The sequence below is a fragment of the Lissotriton vulgaris genome, chromosome 10, assembly GCF_964263255.1.
Source record: "Lissotriton vulgaris chromosome 10, aLisVul1.2, whole genome shotgun sequence".
Classification (NCBI taxonomy): domain Eukaryota; kingdom Metazoa; phylum Chordata; class Amphibia; order Caudata; family Salamandridae; genus Lissotriton; species Lissotriton vulgaris.
In genome coordinates this window covers 43,767,130-43,790,350 of record NC_141698.1, presented here as the reverse complement: position 1 = coordinate 43,790,350, position 23,221 = coordinate 43,767,130, and the positions used below count along the sequence as shown (strand labels likewise).

The 23,221-nt window shown below is 41.0% G+C and overlaps 1 protein-coding gene across 1 annotated transcript in view; it reads right to left on the bottom strand.

The window, feature by feature from the left end:
• LOC147684522 (extracellular calcium-sensing receptor-like) overlaps positions 1 to 23,221 on the bottom strand; it is a 52,123-nt gene that overhangs the window by 16,958 nt on the left and 11,944 nt on the right. Inside the window, exons 3-6 of the mRNA XM_086939683.1 lie at positions 13,194 to 13,485; positions 7,772 to 8,608; positions 7,285 to 7,512; positions 2,340 to 2,463 (exon numbers count right to left, since the gene is read on the bottom strand). Coding sequence (XP_086795809.1) covers positions 2,340 to 2,463; positions 7,285 to 7,512; positions 7,772 to 8,608; positions 13,194 to 13,485 — 1,481 coding nt within the window. The remainder of the gene's footprint in view (positions 1 to 2,339; positions 2,464 to 7,284; positions 7,513 to 7,771; positions 8,609 to 13,193; positions 13,486 to 23,221) is intronic.

The window sequence follows — 23,221 nt, the reverse complement described above, 5'->3', positions numbered from 1 at the left end:
TTAAATAGCCATTTAAAACATGAACCAGGTTTGCCATTGCAGCCTGAATGTAGTTTAAAACTGCCAATTCGGCTTGTTAAAATAAACCCCTTGCAAAGACTTAAATTCCCTTTTATTACCTAAACGTTATCCCTAGAATAGGCCCCAGGCAGCCCATGAGGCATTGGGTTACCCTATTACATATAATAATTACTTATTTTTTTGGGGAATAAGTAGGGAATACTTGTTTGGTGTGTGAGGAGGCTTTCAATAAGATAAACAGGAGAAGTATGAAGGGAGGACTTAATTTGTAAATATGTAGGAAAGGTGCATGCTTCATTGTTGAACTTGTCCATCTCTACAGGACCACCCCCACACATTTTGGCTTCATTCCTCCTATTTTTCCAGAGTTCGTTTTTGTTGGCCTTAAGAGTATGTGCACTACTGCTAACCAGTGTTAAAGTGCTTGTGCTTACTCGCTAAAACTTGGCAAAAATGTCCTACACCTGATTTCCACATTTAGTTTTTTTATAAGTCCATAGTAAAGTGATACTATGAGTACCCAGTGCTGTACAATAAATGCTACTAGTATGCCTGCAGCACTGATTGTGCCACCCCACTTGAGCTGCTCTTTAACATGCCCACACATGCTGCCATTGCAGCCTGTGTGGGCAGTTTTACACTGCCATTTCGACCTTGCAAAATAAACCTTTTCCCAGGCCCAAGGTGTCCGTTTTAATACATATGTTACAGTTAGAGTTGACTCTAGAAAGTCCAGAGGTATAAATATTGGACCTCAGATTGATTGGTCCAGTTACTACTGGTCAGTTAGGAACTTCAAAGAAAATGTTCTGAGGAGGGTGTCTTAGAATCCCACATGTGTGGATTTATATTTGGCCCCAGCTAGTCTGTATGAGGTACTCCTGACTCCTCCTGTATCAATGGTGTGAAGAATCTCACAGGCAATTCAGCTACTTTTGCAACAGTTCCTGTTTATTCTGCTGTACATTATCCCACAATGGACCTTACTCTCAAAATCAAAAATGGGGGAACTCTTCCTCCCTTGTGCAGAGTCCGTGTACCCAGTGAGTGATGTGGCCAGGAAATGAGCAGCCCCCTCCTCTGTCATCACTCAAAAATGGATCTGGGGTGACTCCCCTCAGGGTTTGGTGCCTGCCTGGTTGAGGGAGCAAATAGATGGTTGCCTTCTCCAGGTCTCACCTTAAATTTACTTGTGAAAGAGAAGGCCCCTTGAGAAGCCAATGAAGTTCTGGGTACACCCTTATTGGCTTTCGTGCAAGGGTGATAAAAAATAACTCCCTACATCCAGGCCAGTATGTCTACTCTGAGAGCATTTTTCAGATATGATTATGTTAAGTTCTAGCTGGGCAGCTGCTGGAAAACTAATATAAATTAGCCTCCAGGAACTTCATACAGGTAAGAAGTAACTTTCTAGGAATTATTTTCCTAAAATTTTTTAAACATCCTACGTAAGCACTAAAAAGGGCTTGTAATAATTATTAAATATAGCGGTTGACCTATTTTTCAAGCTGGTTCTAAACTGAAGATAGAAGAATTTTAATCTGTATTCTAGTTTTCCTCATTTGACAGCTGGAGCCTTCCACAGTGATGATAGCTTTTGAGGCCTTGTCACTGTAGAAACAGGGTGACATTAACATTCAACATGTCTCAGTTTTAAACACCAAGTACTCTAACTTGTGGGTTTCAATGCCTACATAGGAGTGCCTTAATAATATTAGATTACTTAACAATATTCATAGGGTCAGTTTTACCAATCAAAAGGTTTATTTTGACAGGTTTGATTACAGGTTTAAACTGTAACAGTCAGGCTACACTGTAAATATTGAATCCTTGTTTCTCTGCACCATTAGTTGATGTTGCAATCTGTTCTGCAGTCCACGGGTGATATTTAACTTTCCATGCCATGGGTGTACCATATACTTTGGCCTTATAAGTAAAAAATGCCAATTAGGAGTTAAATAATTTAACAATGGTGTTGGCATCATAGCTCATACAATGTGAACTGGACAGCAGAGCCCCAGTATTAAAAGTTTAAAAACCAGCAATAAAATTCAGAAGAATTTGGGGGTGACCATGCAGAAAAAAGAACATTTTCTCACAGTCCTCAAAATTTGCTTTCTACTATGCTCTTTGTCATGTTTGATGGTATCACTTAATTTACATTTCTCGTTTTATATTGAGGACTTTTCTTACATATTTAGGGTACAATGCAGTGATAAGCCATACAGAAGAATATATAAAGTTGTGCTATACTTTGACCTGTATAATTCTTTCCACGGATTAAAATATTTGTATTGTTGAAAGTGAAATAAACTCACCTGTTTGGTTTGAAATACTCCCATCAGGACAGGGCACACAGGAAAAACAGCAAATAGGGAGTCCGTCGATGGGAGACTTCCTATAACCTGGAAAACAGTTTTGACTGCAAACAGACAGGGGGACCTGGAATAGAACAAAATTGAATGAATTCTGAATCCCTGCTGAGTCTAGGATCTGTATGCTGCCTGATCACTATAGATCACTATATTTTTCTGTGCCTCACATGAATAAAGGATACTAGTCATGGAATCGATAGTAAAGGCAAAGCAGGAGCATAATAAGGTAGCACCTATTTGGAAGTATGCCATTTCACAAGAAAGTAATGTGGTGTGTAATCATTACTCTTTGGGACTAGTAGAAAACCCCATTATCCAATTTACTCCATTAAATAAATGTGGCCAATATAAAATTGTGATGTATGAAGCCCAAAATAATGCAGTCGACAGACTAATTATGATCACAAATGTCATGTACACAGTCTCATTGAAACTTGGTTTGATGATGGATCTACGATAATAGAAATGATTCCATTACACCAGCATTGAAGCTGATCCACAAAAACAAAGAAAAGAAACATGAGGAACAGTGAATTCCTTTGAGCTACTCAATCGAAATAATATGAACCGAAAAATCCAGCCCATCCTACTCATCATTTGAAAGCCTAACAAAAAGGTACTCAACCAACTCAAATAGCTCCTTAAACATTGGTATAATTTACTCCACACCCTGAAAGACTTCAAAATTAATTCACAAAATCCTTGATCTTTGCCTTATCTCATAAAATTCTAGTATCAAATTTGGTCCTGAACAGTGACTGGAACATAACGGAACATGACCATTATAACAGGCCAAATAGTTTAAACATAGCAATGACTATGTTGAAACCGATACTCAATACTGTAAAAATGCATTGCAGTGTTTCAACTAAAAAATAACAAATATTTGGGACTCAATTGCGAACAGTCATCTTACATCCACCCATTCTCCAGAATCCTTCAACACTTTATTCAGAATCATCAAATAGGTTTCAGTAGAAGAAATATTCAAGGTTGCTTCAAATATCTTTCTAGCTGTTGAAAACAAGGTCTACCTCGTAGGTATTGCTAGCATTGCGTTTCCTGGCCTCTTACTTGACTGCCTCACCTAACTGTCCTATGCCAGTAACCTTAGTCTTAAATCAAATATTACACATAGTTATCGTCTAACTTCTTTAGAACCCCTAATCAGCCCATGATGTTGTAGCAAACTATCATCTAATATCCAGCCTTACATTTCTTAGTAGAATTCGGGAGGGAATTTTAAGATATTAACACTAAGAATTTGTTAAATAGCATCAGCTTTAGACAAGATTCAATCAGTGTTCTGACCCACAAAATTAACAGAACGAGATCTGAAAAACAGTAAAAGTAATTGTTCCCCATTCGAGAGAAGGATCTTTAAGTTATTCTTTTTTTCTGATCTCTAGCAGTTTACAACACAATCTATCATGATATACTCTAGTTAGATGGAGGAACGGGTGGGATCTCCAGATTGCTTTAAACTAGATTAAGTAATTTGTCACTGACCTAACACAACAAGTATTTATGTACTCTACAGAAACATCTTAAAATGGATCTCAGTTTCATGTTCTCCAAGGCTTCACACTATTCGCAGCTCACAGCTACATATATATCATAAATATCTCAGTTGTCTTTCCAAAATTTAATACACCATCATTCTGTAGCACAATGGTACATCTCACTCTCAAGCCTCAGAAAGCAACCTAAACAGCAGAGCTTGAATGTCTCTATTGGTAACATTGGTGGTGCACCCGGCAACAGTCGAACGCCACTTATGTTATCGACAGAGACATTCAAGATCTACTATTGTGCTATGGAACAAGGGTGGACTCAGTGATTTATGGTGGGCCATCTCGTACATCATATGTCTTATCTTAACAGACCAGTTTCTATCCTTTTTTTTATTTTCATATTGCAGATTGACTGCACTATCTTGGTTCAGATGAATGCCTTTGAACCCATACTGGGACATTTTTAGTCTGAAACATGTTGATGTACTATTACACTACAGAACAACAGTGGGCCCTATAATTTATGGTGGGCCATCTTGCATATCATCTGGCTTACTGTGTGAGGCCAGTATTTATCCATATTTTTATTTTCATATTGCTGAGTGACTATATCACCTTGGTCCTGACGAATGCCTTTGAACCCATACTGGGTACATTTTGAGCTGAAACATGTTGACCATATAGAGTGGGTATTCTTTCCAACCCCCATTTCCTCTCTTGATCTTTAACCCTATCCTCCAGGTGCACCAGAATAAATCTCATCCCATCAGAGAGTGCACATTTATTTTTGCACTCTGCCCCTCACTAAGAATAATTTTTGCTCATCCCTTTTAAAACACCTCTGCTCCACTACATCAGAGAGCTGTAGCCCACACCTGGCACCTTGCGGTCCTGGTGTGAGGAGGGAGCCCAATAACGTAGCATGTCACTATCAGGTAAGTGAGGGTTTTTGCCCTTAAAGAAGCATTATTTCCGAAAATTGCCAGCTGCGAAGACCGCTTTCAACAATGGATGACAGAAAGCTTCTGCTGTTTAAATGTAAAAAATAGTTCCTTGTTCTGGGAGGACACTACCCAACCTCTCTCCCTTTCAATTACATATCTAGCCTTGGACTAGCTTAAACCACTTTAAACTCAACCCCTGCTTCACCCTTCGATTCAACACTGTGGCTAAAGGGGGCCATATGCAGTACTCCGTGCTCTGAAAAATTCTCCCTCTTCAGCAACCCTATGAATATATAGTTCATTAAAAATGACTTGCTTAGAATGCCTAGACCAATTGGATGTCATCTCTGTAGGAAAGGACTCTATAAGAGTCTGAAGGAAAGACCTGAGAACTATATTAAACCATATGAAGACCTGAGAACCATATGAAATTATGCTGATGCTAAACCAGCTTGGAAAACATCGGGTTGCTCCCTGTGAAATTCTGCATTATACAGAAGCCTCCTGGAGCAAAATATAGCCATTTTTGGAAAGCATTGGCTCCTCATTACAAACTCATTGTCAGCCTTTTGTTGCACTCTTCCATGGGAGTACTGGACCTCAAAGTATGGAATACCCAGGAGGACAAATTCAAAGCTGGCCATAATTAACCTAAATTCAGGAACTTCTTTTAAATTAATTTATATAAATCATTTATTTGAACTCTTGTGTCTCTCAGTATTGTGATATCATAATGCAGGATTCTCGTTGCCTGCATATGATTAAAAAAAACTTTTTCCTGTTTTTTTTCTTTACATCTCAGCTCTATGAAGCTTCTTTCTAACTGCCGATTTGTCCTGACCACACTTTGAATCCTTCTTTTCTCCACCATCCTCTTTTCTCATCCTTGTGTCTCCATACTCAAACCCCTAGTCCCTTAACTCCATGCCTCATACACCCATCTATACTATTGTATTTTCCTGAGAGTCCTTCTGCCCTCATTCACTATCTACTTGCTCTTCCCACATCATGCAGGCCTCTTCTCCTCTTTTCCATATTTTCCACCCTCACCCCTCTTCCTCTTCCTTTTTTCAGTACCAAATCTTTATACCATGTCAGCATGTCCCTTTTCTGATTATATCTATACAGCAACTCCTAATTGCTTTCTTCTTTTCCCAGCAGCACTACCTTCTCTTTCACCTCCCTATACTCTTTCCTCTCAGTCTCCACTCCTCTCGTCCCTGCTCCCTTGCCTCCATGCTCACACAGGATGCCCTATCCACCACCTTCTGAAATTCTCCTCTCCCCCAATTCCTCTACATGCTGTATCACAGTTATCTTTACCATCACTGATTTTTCCTTCCCAGCAATCACTTTTCTCATCTCCACCTCAACTTCTGGTTTCTGAGCACTGTCTATCTATTTTATAACGTTACACATGGCTGGCTCTTTCATTCCGAATAACTCCGCCTCATCCCTGACCAAAATAACCACAACACATCACCTCATTGATTACACTACACCACACCCTTCCCCAAAACACTACACTGGTTGTATCACACCACTTACCAACTCATCATAACATACAACATCACATTACATCACAAGCATTGCTGACCTTAAAACATTTTTCTACGCACTATGCCTTAAAAAGTAGCCAATTTACTACACTCACTTCGAGCAGTTGATAGACCACTGATCCCCACGATAGCACTCAAAATACTCCACATCAAACACACTTCGATAGCAATAGTCACAAATTACTACAATTCACAATACAACACTGTGCTATATTTAAACATAACCACCATATCATATGGATATGTCAAGATCTATCTTTTTATTACACCATAACATAAAACATCCAGTTACACCACCACATCTAGCCATTCTATCGAAACAAAATGACCTCACCACTCTAAACTTCAACTCACAATGACATCCATCACGCCAAACCCAAAAATGACATGTCAAGACATCCTCACATCTTCCTTCGAGAACCACAAAAGAACATAATTTACAACGCACATATGGACACCACAAATCAAACACTGCCATATCAAATCCTTCTGTATTGCTTCATTCATGAAATATCCAGCACTGGACTGACTCACTGATAAGGCACTACACAAACAGTATTACACAATACATTACAATGTTCTTCAGACTCACATAGGAATCTTCACAAGCTAGTTGCTTCTCCAACAGAACGACATTGCAAAGTACAAAGTATAACTTAACTTAACACTCTAATTATATCATACGCTTCACCACAAAAATGTCCCTGTGCTACACCCTACCACTGACCTACACCACATCACACCATGCATGAGATCCAATACAATATTAAAGCTATTAACATATTATTGTTAATGTGTTTGGAGTCTAACTGAATGTATAAGACTTGTGTCATGTGGTCAACATGTTTGAGCTGCTCTAAATTATTCTCACCAGATTGTGTTCTCCACCCCATAAAATGGCTTTTTCATCAATCACCAGTTTAACTCCTGGAGGAGCAATGGCATCATAGGTCCCCATCTTCACAAAGTTGCTGGTTTCACTGGATGTCATGAGCCAATATAACAAGTCCAGGAATGGCGGGGAGTCTCCAGATTCATCGAAATGGAACTTTCTGCCAGCAGAGGTCAGCATATGAACATTCTTCACATAGTGCAACATCTTTAGACAAAACAGAAAACGTGACTTGAAAAAAGCTGAAGTTAAATCTCTGACTGCATTCACCCCCTCATTGACTTTGCACACAATTTTTTTTAGCAAATATTGTGAATTAGTGATATAACATTGTGTGACCAAAGAATCAAAACAAATTCTATGGCAATGTCATTGTTTGGGGTATTAGTGTCATGGCCATTTTTTGGGTAAACATCTAATGAGCAAGTTCTGATTGACTACATCCACAAAGTATATGTGTACTCACCTGCCATGGTTGAAATCCCTTAGGATCCGCACATGATCTTTCAATGAATGGACCTTCTTGAGGAATGCAGTGAATCAGACTTTGCAAGGATTGAGCCAAGGCATATATGGCTTTATGTGCAGAATAGGAAAACCTGAAATCAGTCACCTCAAAGACGGAAGCATCAAGAGACTCCAGCTTTTCTGTCCCAGTGCAGAGTCCATTTTGATTTGCAATTCCAGCAGCTTGTGTTTCATTTAATGCATCCTCCCATTTGCAACCAAAGGCTTGCTCCCAGAAAGGCTTCATGAATATATCTTCAGTTTCCTTCGAAGGGCTGATGCTGTGGAAGAATTTCCTGAACCCAGGAATATCTCCGCTGTAGACTGCCAGCCCCAGGGTGCCATTCAGCAATTCCCACAAGTCCTTCCTGGAGAAAGTGAATGATGGAATCCAGCTTGTCACTCCAATCCAAATTTTTCCAGAGACTTTTTGTAGAGACAGTTCCTGTAGAATTGGTGTGATATGAATTGCAAATGTGTAGCACACAATCACATTAACTGTGGATCTTTCCACTGTATCAATTATATGGCTTATGGAGGCTTTGGTGGAATGTAAGGGGAGAATTTCAAAGAATTCAGAACAGATTTCATTCCTTTCTAACTCCTCCTTTAGGGCCTGACTGCCTTGACGACACAGGTCATTGTCTGAGGCCAGAATCCCTATCCATGTCCAGCCAAAGTGAAGCAGTAACTGTACCAATGCATTGGGTTGAGATGCGACGCTTGTCACTGTCCGAAGAAAAGAGGGGAATTGGAGTTTGTCGCTCAGAATAGGGAGTGCTGCAGCATAGCTGATCTGTAAAACAGGAAACACACTGATACTCTCATTCTAAAAGACTTAAATTGAATGCTTTCACACCAAAATGCTAGTGACAGAAGTATGTGGTGTATCACTTTTATCTTTTTTTGCTATTGCATTTATGTAAGCAGTTAATCACAGAGGAAGGGAGGAAGGAAGCAAGCAAGGAACAAATCCTGACCCTAGGGCCCAACACCCCAGCTTGGGAAGACTCCTGGTGGCCCATAGAGATGGAAACCCCACCCCCCACACCTATTGACCACACAAAAAACCTTGGCATCATACTGGACTACTTGCTCACCATGAACCATCTGATCAATGCAGTCACCTCAACATGCTTTCACATTCTTCGCCTGCTTTGGATGACCTTCAGATGGATCCCCTCTGAGTCCCGGAAAAATCGTCACTCACGCACTCATCACCAGCAGACTCATCTACGGCACTCTAGACAGGCACCACCCAGAAACTCCTCAGGAAACTTCAGAACGTACAGAAGGCAACAGCTAGACTGGTCCTCAACATCCTCCGCTGCAGCCACATCTCCCAACACCGATGAGAACTCCACTGGATTTCACCTTCAAGTTCCTCACACACACTTGCAAAGCCCTCCACGATGCCTGACCACCTCTCATTCCACGCACCCTCCAGACACCACTGCTTCACCCAACTGGCTTTCGCCAGCGTCACTCGGATCTTCAAGACCAGGCTGGAGGAAGTTTCTTCTTCTACTTTGCCGACAAATCCTGGAATGCCATGCCTCTCCACCTCAGGCTATCCCCGTCTCCAACACAATTCTGGAAGGATCTCAAGACCTGGCGCTTTGAAAGAACACAGCACCCAGCCCCAACAGTTTCTTGAGACCCTCACGGTTGAGTAGCCACACTTAATAAGTAATGATTGATTGATTGACTGAAGAAAGGAAGGAAGGAATTATTAGTGGGCAGTGGAAGTGAGAAAGAGAAATAGGGAACTTGTGTTGACCAGCACCAGAGCTATGAGCTGATACTATCAATTCATTCAGCTAAGTTATATAAAGGCTGAGGAATGGGTGAGTCTGCTGATCTGCATTGACGGTGCATCTAATAGTTTCCAAGTATCTGCCCCCACAGAGTATGTATGTTTTTAAATATCTGTGGAGTCTAGGGAGAAATCTCTGTGTACAAACTACTCTTATGGATTGTCAATGTTATAAGAAATTGTAAAACTTACCAAGAAAATGTATGAGACTCCTTTATAAAAGGAAGGTTACAACATAAAAGAGGTTGGGTCTTTGCAGCCAAAGAAGGTTAAACTCAAGAAATGAATCACAACACTTAACACCTCCTTAGTGGAGCTTGCATGACTAAACAGTATTTTCTCTGAAGAAGGACAAGCTGTCTCTTCTATGACATGTGGAATATAGAACTTGTTGCTTTGTCTCATGATAAATATCAAAATAAATGGTAATAAAAACACAGGGGCATATTTACAAGACCAGTGCGCCACTTTTGCCCCACCGTTGTGCCACTTCTGTGACACAGTGGTGGCGTAAAGCTAGCGCCATGCTGCGAGGGATTTACAACGTGATGCATGATGGGAGATGCATCACATTGTAAAGCCCTGCGCCACATGAAACCTGCGTCAGGTTTCATGTGGGCGTTCCGGCACAGCTTGGGCGTTCCGGCACAGGAACGCCTCGCAAAAGTGCCAGAGTGAAATCTACAAGATTTCACTCAGTCACTTTTCCGACGCCGCTGCGTCAAAACCTTGCGCCTGCTTGAAGCAGGCATAAGGTTTTACGCACCACATTGTGTATGGGCAGACCATGAGCATTGCTGGTGTTGTATCGCGCTTGCGACACGACTCCAGCAATGCGCCACCCTTCTGACGGAAGATACGTCACGCATCTGTTTATCCTTGCGCCATGATGAACCGCATTGTAAATGCGATACATCTGTGGTGGCGCAAGTGTAAACTTCCATGACGCATTTTATCTGGCGCATCTCTGCTGGTTTGCAGGGATGCGGCAGTCATCATAAATCGGCCCCCCAGTTTGGAATCACTGATTTTTTTTTCTTGCTATATAATGTAGTATACATATATATGTAAATTCAGCTGGGGATGTGTTTTTGTTGTGACTGAATAACATGAGGGTAGGCAGCAGACAGGGGAGCTGTCTCTAGCCACTTACCACCACTACCCCAAGTCTCATCTGCCCCCTCACCTATGTCATCTCTGACTCCCTTCACAATAGACCATTACCTCCTCTGCACACCCTACTGCATATACCTATGTCTTCAGTGCTCCCTCTGCCCTGATACTCCCAGCCTCATCCCCAAATTATCATGCCTTCAGTGCCCCATCCTACATAGTGCTATTCCTTCTGTGTCCCCTCACCATGTCTCAGCTGCCCAGCTCTCCACTGCCCCATTCCTCCAGTGCCTCCCTTCCCTGCTGCACCATGTCTTCATTGCACTCCTCACTCATTGCTCCTTGTCTCTAGTGCCGCCCTCCCACACGGTATCACTGCCTTGCATGCCCCTCCCTATGACTCCAGTGGCCCTTACCCAGATACTACAGTGCTCCCTCCCCCAGTGTCTCCAGTACCTCCTCCTTCTGCAGCCCAGTGCCTACAATGCCCCTCTCCATCACTCCAGTGTCCCCTCCCTAAATTCCACAGTCCCCAGCATCTCTAGTGCCTCCTCCCTCTGCTGCCTCATAACTCCATGACCCCTTCCAGTGACTTCAGTGCCCCACTCCTGCATGTTTGGATTGTGTTCTCTCCCATGACTTGAGTTCCCCTTTCGTCAATGCCCCTTCTCATCTCTGAGAGAGCGCAGCTTTCAAATCAAAATCTGCCTTCTCTCTGGCACCCGACATCTTCATGATCTGAGGTGTCGTTCTGGAGGAGACAGGACAGGCCAGAGGCTGACCTGCCACCGTTTCTAGCAGTGACCGACCAGATACCTTGTGGAATTTTTGGACACGCACAAATTCTGCCTGTCGCAAAAATATCACGATCTCTCTTTTTTTGGGCTAAATATTTTGCCGGCAGCAAAATTGCAAGGGATCTGGTTATATCTATGCAGTTTACTTAAAAGGTAGATAGATAAAATAACGATTTCTAAAGCACACAATGCAAAGTTTGGCTTCATCACTAAATAATTGCTGCTAATTGCCAGCCATCTCCATGATACTCATTTTATTACCCAAGAAGATCAAACGATTGAGTTAAACCCTTCAGGGAGTCCAGCGTATATGTTGCATAGTACATGTAGGTGTTTTGAGCTGTATGTAGCCCCTATCCCGCAGTTTTTACCTTTCAGGATGCTATCACACAGGTACGTACCATGCCGGTTAGTACCACAAAGTCCCCTTTTTGGTACTTTACCCTGTGGTACCTTACCACGCAGGTAAGTATTTTTTAATGACATAAGCATGAAAAAAAATTAATGTTTACGGTATGGGTAAAGGTTAAGAGATTGATAAGGGTAATGGAAGATAGAGGTAAAGAAAGGTAAATTATTAGCGTTTGGGGAGGTAACGTTTTTTTGGGTTCAAGGATAAGTAGAGGTAAAGGGAGGTGAGGGTGTTTTATGGTTTAGGCCCGGGTAGAGGTAAAGGGAGGTAAGGAGTTTTTAGGGTTCACGGGTAGGTAGGGAAAAATACCCAACTGTCAAATTTCTGTCCGAGATTTTGCCATTTGTCCATCCATCCTATTTAGAGTAGGTGGACAAATGGCACTTTTTCACTGTTCATCACCGCCAGGTAAAAAGGGGTGTTAAGTGGCAGTGAAAACTACAAAATGACTCCCACAACATGAGAGAAAACTCCCATGGCAAGGGGGTCATTGCTTTTTTTTATTTTCAAAAACAAATTCCCACTTTGAGACTTTGTTTTTGAAAATAAATAAAATACTTAAAGTGTGACACATGACTCGTCATGTTCATGGAGCTGTCCATCACACTTTTCCAAAGATGTTCAAAGGCTGGAGGCAACTCTAAATGTGGCTGGCAGAGTACCTTTGCCATGGTGGGAGTAAAGGACTCTGTTATTGCGCCGGTACATAACCAGTGTATCAAAATCTAAATCAGGCCTTTGTCTCTGATATTACATTGATCTTCATCTTCCAGCAGGTACATGAGCAAAAACCGTGAAGTAGGTGTTCATACTGGAACTCCAAAGGAGATAAGTCCTCATGGCTCTTCACACAATACCATGCTGATAAACAAATGTGTGCAAAGAACTTCAAGAGAGGAGCCTGAACTGGGCTGAGGAGGGGACCCTGCACAGGACTCAGGAGGTGAATCTACACTTTGAAGAAGAGCCTTCACAGGACTCAGGAGATCCTGCACTGCATTCAGGAGGAAAGCTTACACTGGCCTCAAGATGTTTTTCTGAACCTGTCTTAACTAAGTTCTTTTGAGACACTCTAGAGAGAACCGTGCACTAATCACGACTCTAAATTTTTAGGGACATAGTAGGAATTATTTTTTTATTCAAGTAACTTTCATAATGTGATCTGACTAAATTCACCTCATTCATAATAACTGTTTATTTTTGGCTTTCATCCCTTTAAATTCATTCATGATCCATTTGATACCTGGGTAAACCAGCTGACTCCAAGTATTCTGGCCATGGGAACAGCTCCTGCTGATGGTCCGTCACCAATGAAGCCAGCTAGCTTGGGACTTGATTGACAGCTGTAGTTAGGAATTGTTTCTTTCCCTCCTGAGAGCAGCTGCAAAGTCCCTGCAATGGCTCCCAACTCAGAGAAACAAGAGTCATAAATGTTAAACCCCAAGGTGGTGTTCGGTAGAAGATAAGGACTTCTGTTGATTTCATTAATGGCAAAGACCATGGCGAGGACCATTTGATAATATTCTATAAAAATCCTGCAGATAAAGGAAAATTTTGCGATAGTGAATTTACTGCTAAAACATATTCTTTGCAAAAAACACATTTAGTTTCATTTATGGCATGACAAAGAATATTCTTTATTGAATATGGTTATTTATAACCTTTACATCAATGCAAAGTAAGTATCATTATTTTAAATCTACATAAAAAATAGCATAAAAACAATTTATTAAATTGTATAAAATTGTGTAAAAATGTCAACTATTCATTAAATACCTTGTGTCCGTAACAACACTCTAAGGACGATTTGCTGGTTCTTCAAAGCTAAATGGTCATTATGTGTACTGTTTGCTTTTTAAAAAAAATTACAGTCACAATTGTGATTTAAACAGCTCTAGAAAGAGAATATTTTAAAACCAATGCAAATTCCTTTCTCCAAGAACTAGCAGCTTTACACTTTTTTTAACATCACGTCTCACCAAGTGTAAGATCATAAGACAGCAGCTATTTCTGTCTGGTTGTTTTGCTTTGTTTGGATGTAAATAAAGGTTTATAAGCAGCAATACCTTGCAAGTCTGACTTACAACCTTGGGGGTCCATTAGGATGGTGGGCGGACTTTGCCCGCCCGCCATCCCTATGCAAAACGGGACCGCCCGCCATTGGAGCGGCGGTCCCTCCTTGGCCATTAGGATGCACCCGCCACACTGGCAGGCGCATTCTGTATTTTTACCATTGCGACGGGCGGTGCTGAAAGCGCCGCCCGCCGCAATGGTAAAAATGCAGGTTGTGCATTTCAAAGCACAACATGACAGGCATGTTGCACTTTGAAATGCAGGGGGTACCCCATGTGCTCCCCCCCCCGGAGTCTAAGGGGGCCCGCAACGGGCCCCCGCAGGGAGTCTCCGCATGCCTCTCCGTGGCTGCATTCCCCAAAGCCCATCACAATATGGCTGGCGGTGTCTAATAGACACCGCCACCATATTAAACATTTTCCGCCCCGGCCGCACGGCGACCGGGCGGAAAAGCGGCGGACGGTCTTTACGTCCGCCGCGGTCCTCCCCGCCATACTAATATGGCGGGGGGATCCGCCTGACATCCTAATGGGCCCCTTGGACTCTAATTTAATAACTCGAAGCTAATAAAGAACCATGTCCAGTTGCTCTGTAGCCCAGGTGTATTTGGTGGAACAATATGTTGCAAGTCCCCCGTTGGGGTGACCGTATTTCCTAAATGACATGTTGCAGGCAAGTTTAGAAGCTGTAGCACAAAGTAAAGCAACACTAGTACAGTGCTAGAGATGTCAAGGAAGAAGACTGCCACTATTTTTAAATTAACATATGTGCTGAGGATATAGTTATCTTTATAAAGATATATTTTGACTTAGAACACACTGCAGGTACTGACTTACGACTATTGCTTTACCATAACATGTACATTTGTAAAGCGCACGTATCACCTGAAGGTCTCAAGGCACTGAATAACATATGTATATTGTTACCCAACTCAATGGTACTCATTTTATCAACGTCAGATGGATGAAGGGCTGAGTGGACCCGCCGGGATTAGAACCTGTGACCATGTGGTCGAACACAATGCCCTACATGGATGCATTAGTCCACTGCTCCACCAGACCCGGCTTTGTTATGTTATGTTACGTTTATGTTAATTCAACAATTGCATGTGTAGGCTTACTAAACTCATTTCAAATGAGAGTATGGAGAATCCCACAAATGAACAGTCAAGTAAACAGTAACTTTCTGCCTGTTTGTGTTCATCTGTGCCACCATGGCAAAGATCTGCCAAAAGAAATTAACAGGCAATTTTAAGAAAAGTTATTGAAACAATTAAAGACTATTGGCTGTTTATAAAATAAAATATTAAAGCACAGCATCCAAACTACTATTCTCAGAGGAGTGTTACTGTAACAAGGGAAGTTACACCAGTAATAAAACATACTATACTATAAATCTTGGCTTCATTAATCTTCTTTTTAATGAAACTAAATTAAATTAAAGAAAATGGGAATCTTCCCTCCCCACAATTTCATCTCTAATTTTTTTTAATGCATGACAACCTTGAATGCAAGTGATATATTTTTTAATTTGTATTTTTTATTAGTATATTATTTAAAATACATTTATTAAATTGGTATTATATGTATTAAAAATAATATGTAATGCTCTAATTTTCCCAAAAATAATAACAAACAAAAAACTATTTAACTATAGTTTACTTTCAAATGTTATTTAATGTAACTTATTTTGTATGTGTCTCTGTCTGTTAGTGGTATTGTCTGCCCCTATTGATTTCTATGAGAGTGTGTTGCACTACAGGTGGATGTGGATTGCTTCACTTACTCTAAGGCTGCACCTCTTTTGCCAGTTGAACTACTGTAGTATATTTAAATGTGTACTTTGCCACAAGGAAAAGGGGCAAGACTAATTTGCATATGGCTGGGTCCAAACTGGGGTGGTGTGGTGAGCAAAAGAATGATGGATTTAACCCAGATCCTTGTGACTGGGGGTGAATGTTTGCATTGTCAGCATTCCGTCCCTCTACTGTTTCTTTTGCATATGTCGCCCTAAGTGGGAAGGATATGCCCGACGAGGGTCCCATGCTCATCACACCACTGGATTCAAGCAAGCCTGGCTGATGAAAGGTGATGCCCTCAAACCGGACCTAGGATGCTTGTTTCCGGTCCAGGGAGGACCTGTCTTGGCAGTTCGGGCTGGAAGGTTCCCACAAGAAACAGGCTCAAAACTGATTTGCATATGGCTGGGTCCAAACTGGGGAGGTGTAGTGAGCAAAAGAATGATGGATTTAACCAAAATCCTTGTGACTGGGGGTGAATGTTTGCATTGTCAGCATTCCGGCCATCTACTCTTTCTTTTGCAACTGATTTAGGTGTTGGCGGGACCACAATGGAGTGGGCTTTCTTGGCGGTCTTCCGGTACTCCTACCTGGTGGTGCACCCTCCTGATTTAGATGCTGCCTGGCAATGGGAGAGAAGACCGCCGCCGGCCCACCGATTCTGCTTGGACTTTGCTCCCCGCCTTTACGGCGGGTGGGCTGCAGCAGGTGTTGGTGGAACTCCAGTCCGGAATCCCGCCCTCCAGATTTGGATGTGAGCTCTTTCTAAGGGAATTCCAGCAGGAATCCCTCTGACTTTAAGTCAGGGAGAATGGGGGAAAAATAGGTGATTACATCTTTTTTAAGGGTTCAGTCTGCAGTTTCATCCTCTACTCCTTCATCTAGGCCCCCCCTTAACCTACTGCACCTTGACCACAACGGAGCAGCACCCCATTTTGAGGAACCCAAAGGTAGGTGTTCATAATAAGTGTCGAAATACATTAAATGGTGTGTAGGTTGGTGAGGTGCAATGTAGAATGTACAAAATATGCTCACTACATAGTATCTACTTACAAATATGTACACACACACACACACACAACATATGATATTTATGTAAATAAATTTTTTTACTCACCTGTCTCCCCACAATCACAGTCGCCCCATGAGTACTAACCCCACAGAACATTGCCAGCCAAATGGAAACATCCAAAACTGCTCAGCAGGACCCTGCCATTGAGACGATGATGGTTCTCCAGCACAGATGACCGTTGTGGCAGTGGTCTTTTGGGTATCGTGTATACATATACATACGGTGGGCAGAAGACCATCAGCTCAGTGGAATACTCAGTCCCATCACTGCTGCAGGATGGCAGGAGGACCGCCAAGATCTAATTCAGGCCCATAGTCTCTTTCCCCACAAGCAAATAATTGGCAGGTGGAGGACAGCAACTAAGATGTAATCTATCAATCTAGAACTCCTGTTGCAGCAACCTTTTGGATCGATTATTATGTGATGTATTTTTGTACGCAGTATCACTGGCAAGCTTCTTTGGTGGCATCACATTAAGGCTACAACTAGTATGGTATTTCCTCCATTGTCTATCAAGTGCCCTATTTGATTTACAAGGTTTTTTGCATACAGCATTTTACCTTAGTGCCATTGCACTTCTGACCTGCTTATTTATTGCTTGTTTCTTGTTCATTTTTTTTTTATGGGCAGAATTAAGAAAAGTTTATATTCCAGCAAGAGCAAATCTATTAAAATATTGACTTAAGGCCTTTCTCTTGAAGTTCCTTCCATGGAGAGTACAGACGCATTCTAGTAACCCTTGCTCCATAGCTACTCTTTTGAAGACCCACTCATCTTCTGCTGCTAATAAAATACTCAAACATGATCCTATTTCTCCTATCTCTTTAGAGACCATTCTAGAAGAGATTAGAGCCCTAAGTCCTATTATTGAGGAAACAAATACACAGATACAGACGCTTGACGATAAATGGTCAGCTATGTAAACTAAATTATCGTCAATGAAGCAAAGGGGCAATGATCTCCAAGATGAATCTGTTAAAATCTTTGCTTTGGAAAGGGACAGCCTCATGTTGGAAAAACAAGGAGAGGATCTCGAGAACAGAAACAGGTAAAATAATATATGTGTATATGGTCTTCCGGAAATAACTTAATGGAGACAATCCAGTGAACTTTTTTACCGCATTTCTCCCAAAACCCCTAGAGATGCCATCTGCCACGGCCTTAAACATTCAACATTCACAAACTGGGTCTTCCTTTATCCTTGTTATCAGCTCCTGGTATATCTTGTGGTGTGATTCCCCTGTTTCTGAAATTACTGATCTTTTGAAAGTTTTAGAAGCAGCCAAATCTAAGAAACAGCTTCTATGGTCTGGTGTGAAGATATTTATCTCACAGGATATATCCTCAGCTACTGCAAATAGGAGGAAATAAAACAACTTCATATGAGGATCCAGCAAAGCTCAGGAACTTTATTAAATCCCATTCAACTAACGTAATGGTTTAATGCATTTCTAACATATATTATTTTTTCTACAGGTTGTCACTTTTTGGGTGTTTGTCTTCTCCATGTTCATTCTTTTCTTTCTTGACATTCTTTTGCAGATGATCAAGATTTTTTCCATTCTCGTTACCTATCTTACCATGTAATGTCCCATTGTGGTGCATTGTCCCCAGTTGGCTGTTCTGTTTTTATCCGTACGTCACCACCCTATTATTCCTCTTGTTCTTCGCCAAGGTATATGCTCTTAGTCATCAATTTCTGACTTTGTACTGTCCTCTGTTGTTCTACTATCTTATTCTTCTTCGATTCTTTCTCTTCTCTATCCTATATACTTAATTTTCCTCTTTTTCTAATTACCTGTTTTTGTTTTATATCTTTTTATTTTTTATATTGTATCTCTCTTTTGTTGTTATTTCAGACTGTAAGGTTTTATATTTATTGATTGCTTATAACATTCAGAGTTCTTTCTTGGAAGGTGAAAGTATATGTTACTCCCATAAAAAAGGAGAGAATTTAATCTCATTTATATTCTTATAATCCAGAATTAGTTCTCCTTCAGGAGGCTTATTTTACAGAAATAAAAGCCTTAAAACTCAATGGTCATTGAGTAGATTCATTATTCGTTTTACCTGCTCTCAAAAAGAAAAATTGAATATTTATCTTATGTCATAAGAAAAGGAAGTGCAATGTTGTTACTCAAAATATTGATGTAGAAGGCAAATAGATACTTATTAAACTCCTTATTAATGATATTTCTTTAACAGTTTGCAATTTTATGGGCCAACGCAACAACTTGATTACTTATTTTGGTCCAATATTTCAAAAAAAGTGTCTTCACTATACTGATAATTTGTTCATCCTTGGGGTTGACTGTAATCTGGTGATTGATTCATTTATAGATTGTCAATCTCAAGTTAGACTTTTCCCCCATAGAACTTATAAACAATTTAATTCTACTATTTCTCATAACCACATAGGCACATAATTATGAGTTTGGCAGTGCGGTGCCAGATTCACTCCGCCGCTGCACAACCGAACCAGTGGTGAGGCCACCTGCTAGATTAGGAATTTTCACCTGTCTGTCTTTTTGGGGGGGCATTCACACTGCCATGCCTTTAAAACCAGAACTGCAATGGGAACATCAAAAACAGTCCCTGCAGGGCATCGACTCAAAATCCATGCAGTGCAGGAACTAGTGTGCATGCCGGGGGAGCACATGTTTTGGCCCCCGGTGTGCATCCACAGGGAGCAGAGGCACCGGTGGGCCCTTTAGTGCCCCCTTCGCTCGATCTTCATCATGGTGTACATGGAGAAAGGAGTGTCATGTAAACATTGGCGGAGAGGAAGCTCCTAATATGTTTGTCGGGACCGTGGCAGTCTGGCCAAGCATATAGATGCCTCCTGACTGCCACAACACCACCAGAGAATGGCAGTTCCTTGGGGACTACAGCAGGCTGTGGAGGGTCTCACTTCCTATTTCATAATAGGGTGGTAGTAAGACCACCACTACCATGCCTCCATGAGTCTGGGGGTCCGTAGACTGCCAGACTCATAATCAGCACCTTAGTGGACACATAGCGATTGTATAACCTTTCTATGAAATGGCTTTCTTCTTATTCTCTTCTTCATGCTACTCTCACTCGACTAGACCACATATTTGTAAGCAAATCACTATCACTAGCACACAACTGTGTTAGTTATTCTATTAAACCTATTGTTGCTTCTGGCCATGCCCCATGGGTTGCAGACATGGGCCTTCACTCAGCACATCCCAAATCTAGCAAATGGAGATTTACTAATCTCTTATTGGACTCAGTTTTTTTTTACCTCTTTTGCTAATGATTTTTTAGACTTCAATATAGATTCAGATAGACCTCCCCAATTATTATGGGATACTTTTAAGGCTGCTGCTCAAGGGCTTATAATTGATTTTGTTTAGAAGAAAAAGAAACATTTTTGCAAAAAACATCAGTTCTTATTATCTAATATCAAGCACCTAGGAACATCAAATAGACACTTCAGAGTCAAATGTACATGAACTTATTTGTGCTAAATCAGTTTAACAAAATAACTGCGAATAATTCATCCTTCATACTACTTCATAGTAGTGCTCATTATTATAGAGGGCATAACAAAGTAAGAAAGCTCTTAGTTAATTAATTATTTAAACACCCAGAAATAACATGCCTTAATTGATTCTATTCAGTCTTCTAGTGGTAAACAACTATCCAGAGATCAGGATATTTTAGAGGAGTTCATGAGATTCTATCCAAACCTGTATACTACGGAATTTCCTGCACACTGTTCTCTCAAGACATATTTAAAAGAGTTTCCTCCTCCTCCTGCATATGACAATATCAACTTTGTATCAATTGAACACAACCTATCAATTTCAGAATTACTCAAAGCTGTTAATTCTCTTCAAAAGGTAAAACTCTAGGGCCGGACAGTTATACAATTGAGGTCTATTTACACGTCTCAAATACCCTTCTTCCTAAACGTTTACAATTGTTTTAGCTTTTTTTGATATGTCTGGTTTAACTGGTGGCACTTTTCAGACAGCTACTATCTGTCAATAAAGAAGGTCAGGATCGTAGGCAGTGTAAAAACTACTGTTCTTTGTTCCCGGTAAATGTAGATTATAAAATCTTTGCCAAACTATTAGCTTTTCGTCTGGAACCAGGTTTACCTAAATTGATACATAATGAACATTCAAGTTTTGTGAAAGGTAGTCTGGCCTCAGATAATTCTAGCTTAATATTCGGTGTAATAAATAAGACCTCTTCTCTTTCTTACAAGTTGGCAGCTGTTGCTATTGATGTGAAAAAAGCATTTGACAGAGTGGATTAGGCATTTTTGCTTAAGTCTCCTTCCTGGCATGGCTTTGGTCCTAATATTATCTCACCCATTTCTCTTCTTTATTAGGAACCTACAGCCTCAGTATTGGTTAATGAACGAACATTCCAATTGTTTCCTGTAAAAAGAGTCATTTGGCAGGGTTATCCCTTATCTCCACCACTCTTATTTGTTTTATCCTTTGAACACTAAATTCATAATAATAATTTTATAACAGTTTTCCAGTAAGGTGATTATCACTTGAAACTCTAAGCTTTTGTGAATGACATTCTTCTTTACCTATCCAATCCTGGCTGTGCGATTCGTGCCTTACTTCAGGAAATATCTCAATTCTATTTAGTATTAGGATATAAAATAAATTCAGATAAAACAGATATTTTGCCCATTACCAAATGTTCTCATAAACATTCTTTTGATTCTACTGGCTTTCATTGGAACTCTTTTAAAATGAAAGATTTGGTTAACACAAATATGAAAGAAGGAATTAAAAGAATCAATAAATTGCTATCTTCCTTGAAGCCTTTATGCCTCTTGTGGTGCAAGACTCCATTAGAATTATGGTTTCAGCTATTTTGTTGTATACCTTTTCCATGATTCCAGTACACATTCCTCAAACATTTTTTAAAAGAGTGGATTCTGTCTTTTTTTTCCTTTCTTGGGCATATAAAAACTTAGAATCTCCCTGCCTCATCTAAAAAAAAGCCAAGGTAGAGGGTGGAGCAAATGTTCCCAATTTTCGGACTTATCATAAGGCCTTTTGTTTGAGACAGGCCTCGAAATGGTTCCTTATGTCACGTTCCACAGTCATGCCTTCTTAATTTAATATTGAAGAAGTATTACTTGCACCATTCTCTCTTTTCCTTCAGAGCGCAACTACCTCTTCTCTTTTATTCAAACATACGTTTAACAGTTTGAATCTAAATTGTCAATCTCATTCTATTTCTCACAAGTCTTTCTGCATCCTCCCTTATGGTACAACCAGAAAAAAACAGACCTTTATATTGGAAATCTTGGAGACCAAAAGTCATACTAAGGGTTGACCACTTATTGGATGATTCCAATCTTCACTCCATTCCTCAATTTCAAGCAATGTTTCAGTGTCCCCGATTGGCATATATTTACTATTCCTATAGATGTCATCTTTGAACTTCATGAATTTCCTTCTAATACTTCCTTTTCCCTGCTGGATTCCCTTTTTGCCAGGTTACTGGCTTCTACCCCCAAATGTGCCAGACATTGGCCCCTTGCTCGCTGTGCCACTAGATTCAAGCTAGCCTGGCTGATAAGGGATAATACCCCGAAACCGGTCCCAGGATGCTTGTTTCTGGTCAAGGAGGACCCGGCTTGGAAGCTCGTGCTGGACTCTTCCCATGAAGAGCAGGGTCAAGACTGATTTGCATATGGATGGGTCCAAATTGGCATGGCATAGTGAGCAAAGGAATGATGGCTTTATCCAAGATATCTTAACTGGAGGTTAATGCATTATTTATTCAGCATTCCATCCCTCATTTGTTGCTGCAGCACTTTGCACCCTCAGTGGTATGGGTATGCTCAGACATTGGTTTCTTGCTCTCTGTGCCACTGGCGTCAAGCTAGCCTGGTTGATCAGGGTAATACCTTGAAACCAGTCTCTGTATACTTGTTTCTTGACCAGGGAGGACCTGGCTTAGCAGTTCGAGTGGACTATTCCTATGAGGAGCTGGGTCAAGACTGATTTGGATGTGGCTGTGTTGAAACTGGGGTGGCATCGTGAGCAAAATAACAATGGATTTAACCCAGATCTCTTGGCTGGGGGTTAATGCATGATTTATTCAGCATTCCATCCATTATTTGTTGCTGTAGAACCTTTCACCCTTAGTAGGGTGGGTATGCCCAGATGTGGGTTCCTTGCTAGCTGTGCCACTGGATTCAAGCTAGCCTGACTGATGAGGGGTAATATTACCCCAAAGTCGGTCCCAGGATGCTTGTTTCCGATCCAGGAAGGACCCGGCTTGGCAGTTCAGGACGGACTGTTCCCATGAGGAACAGGGT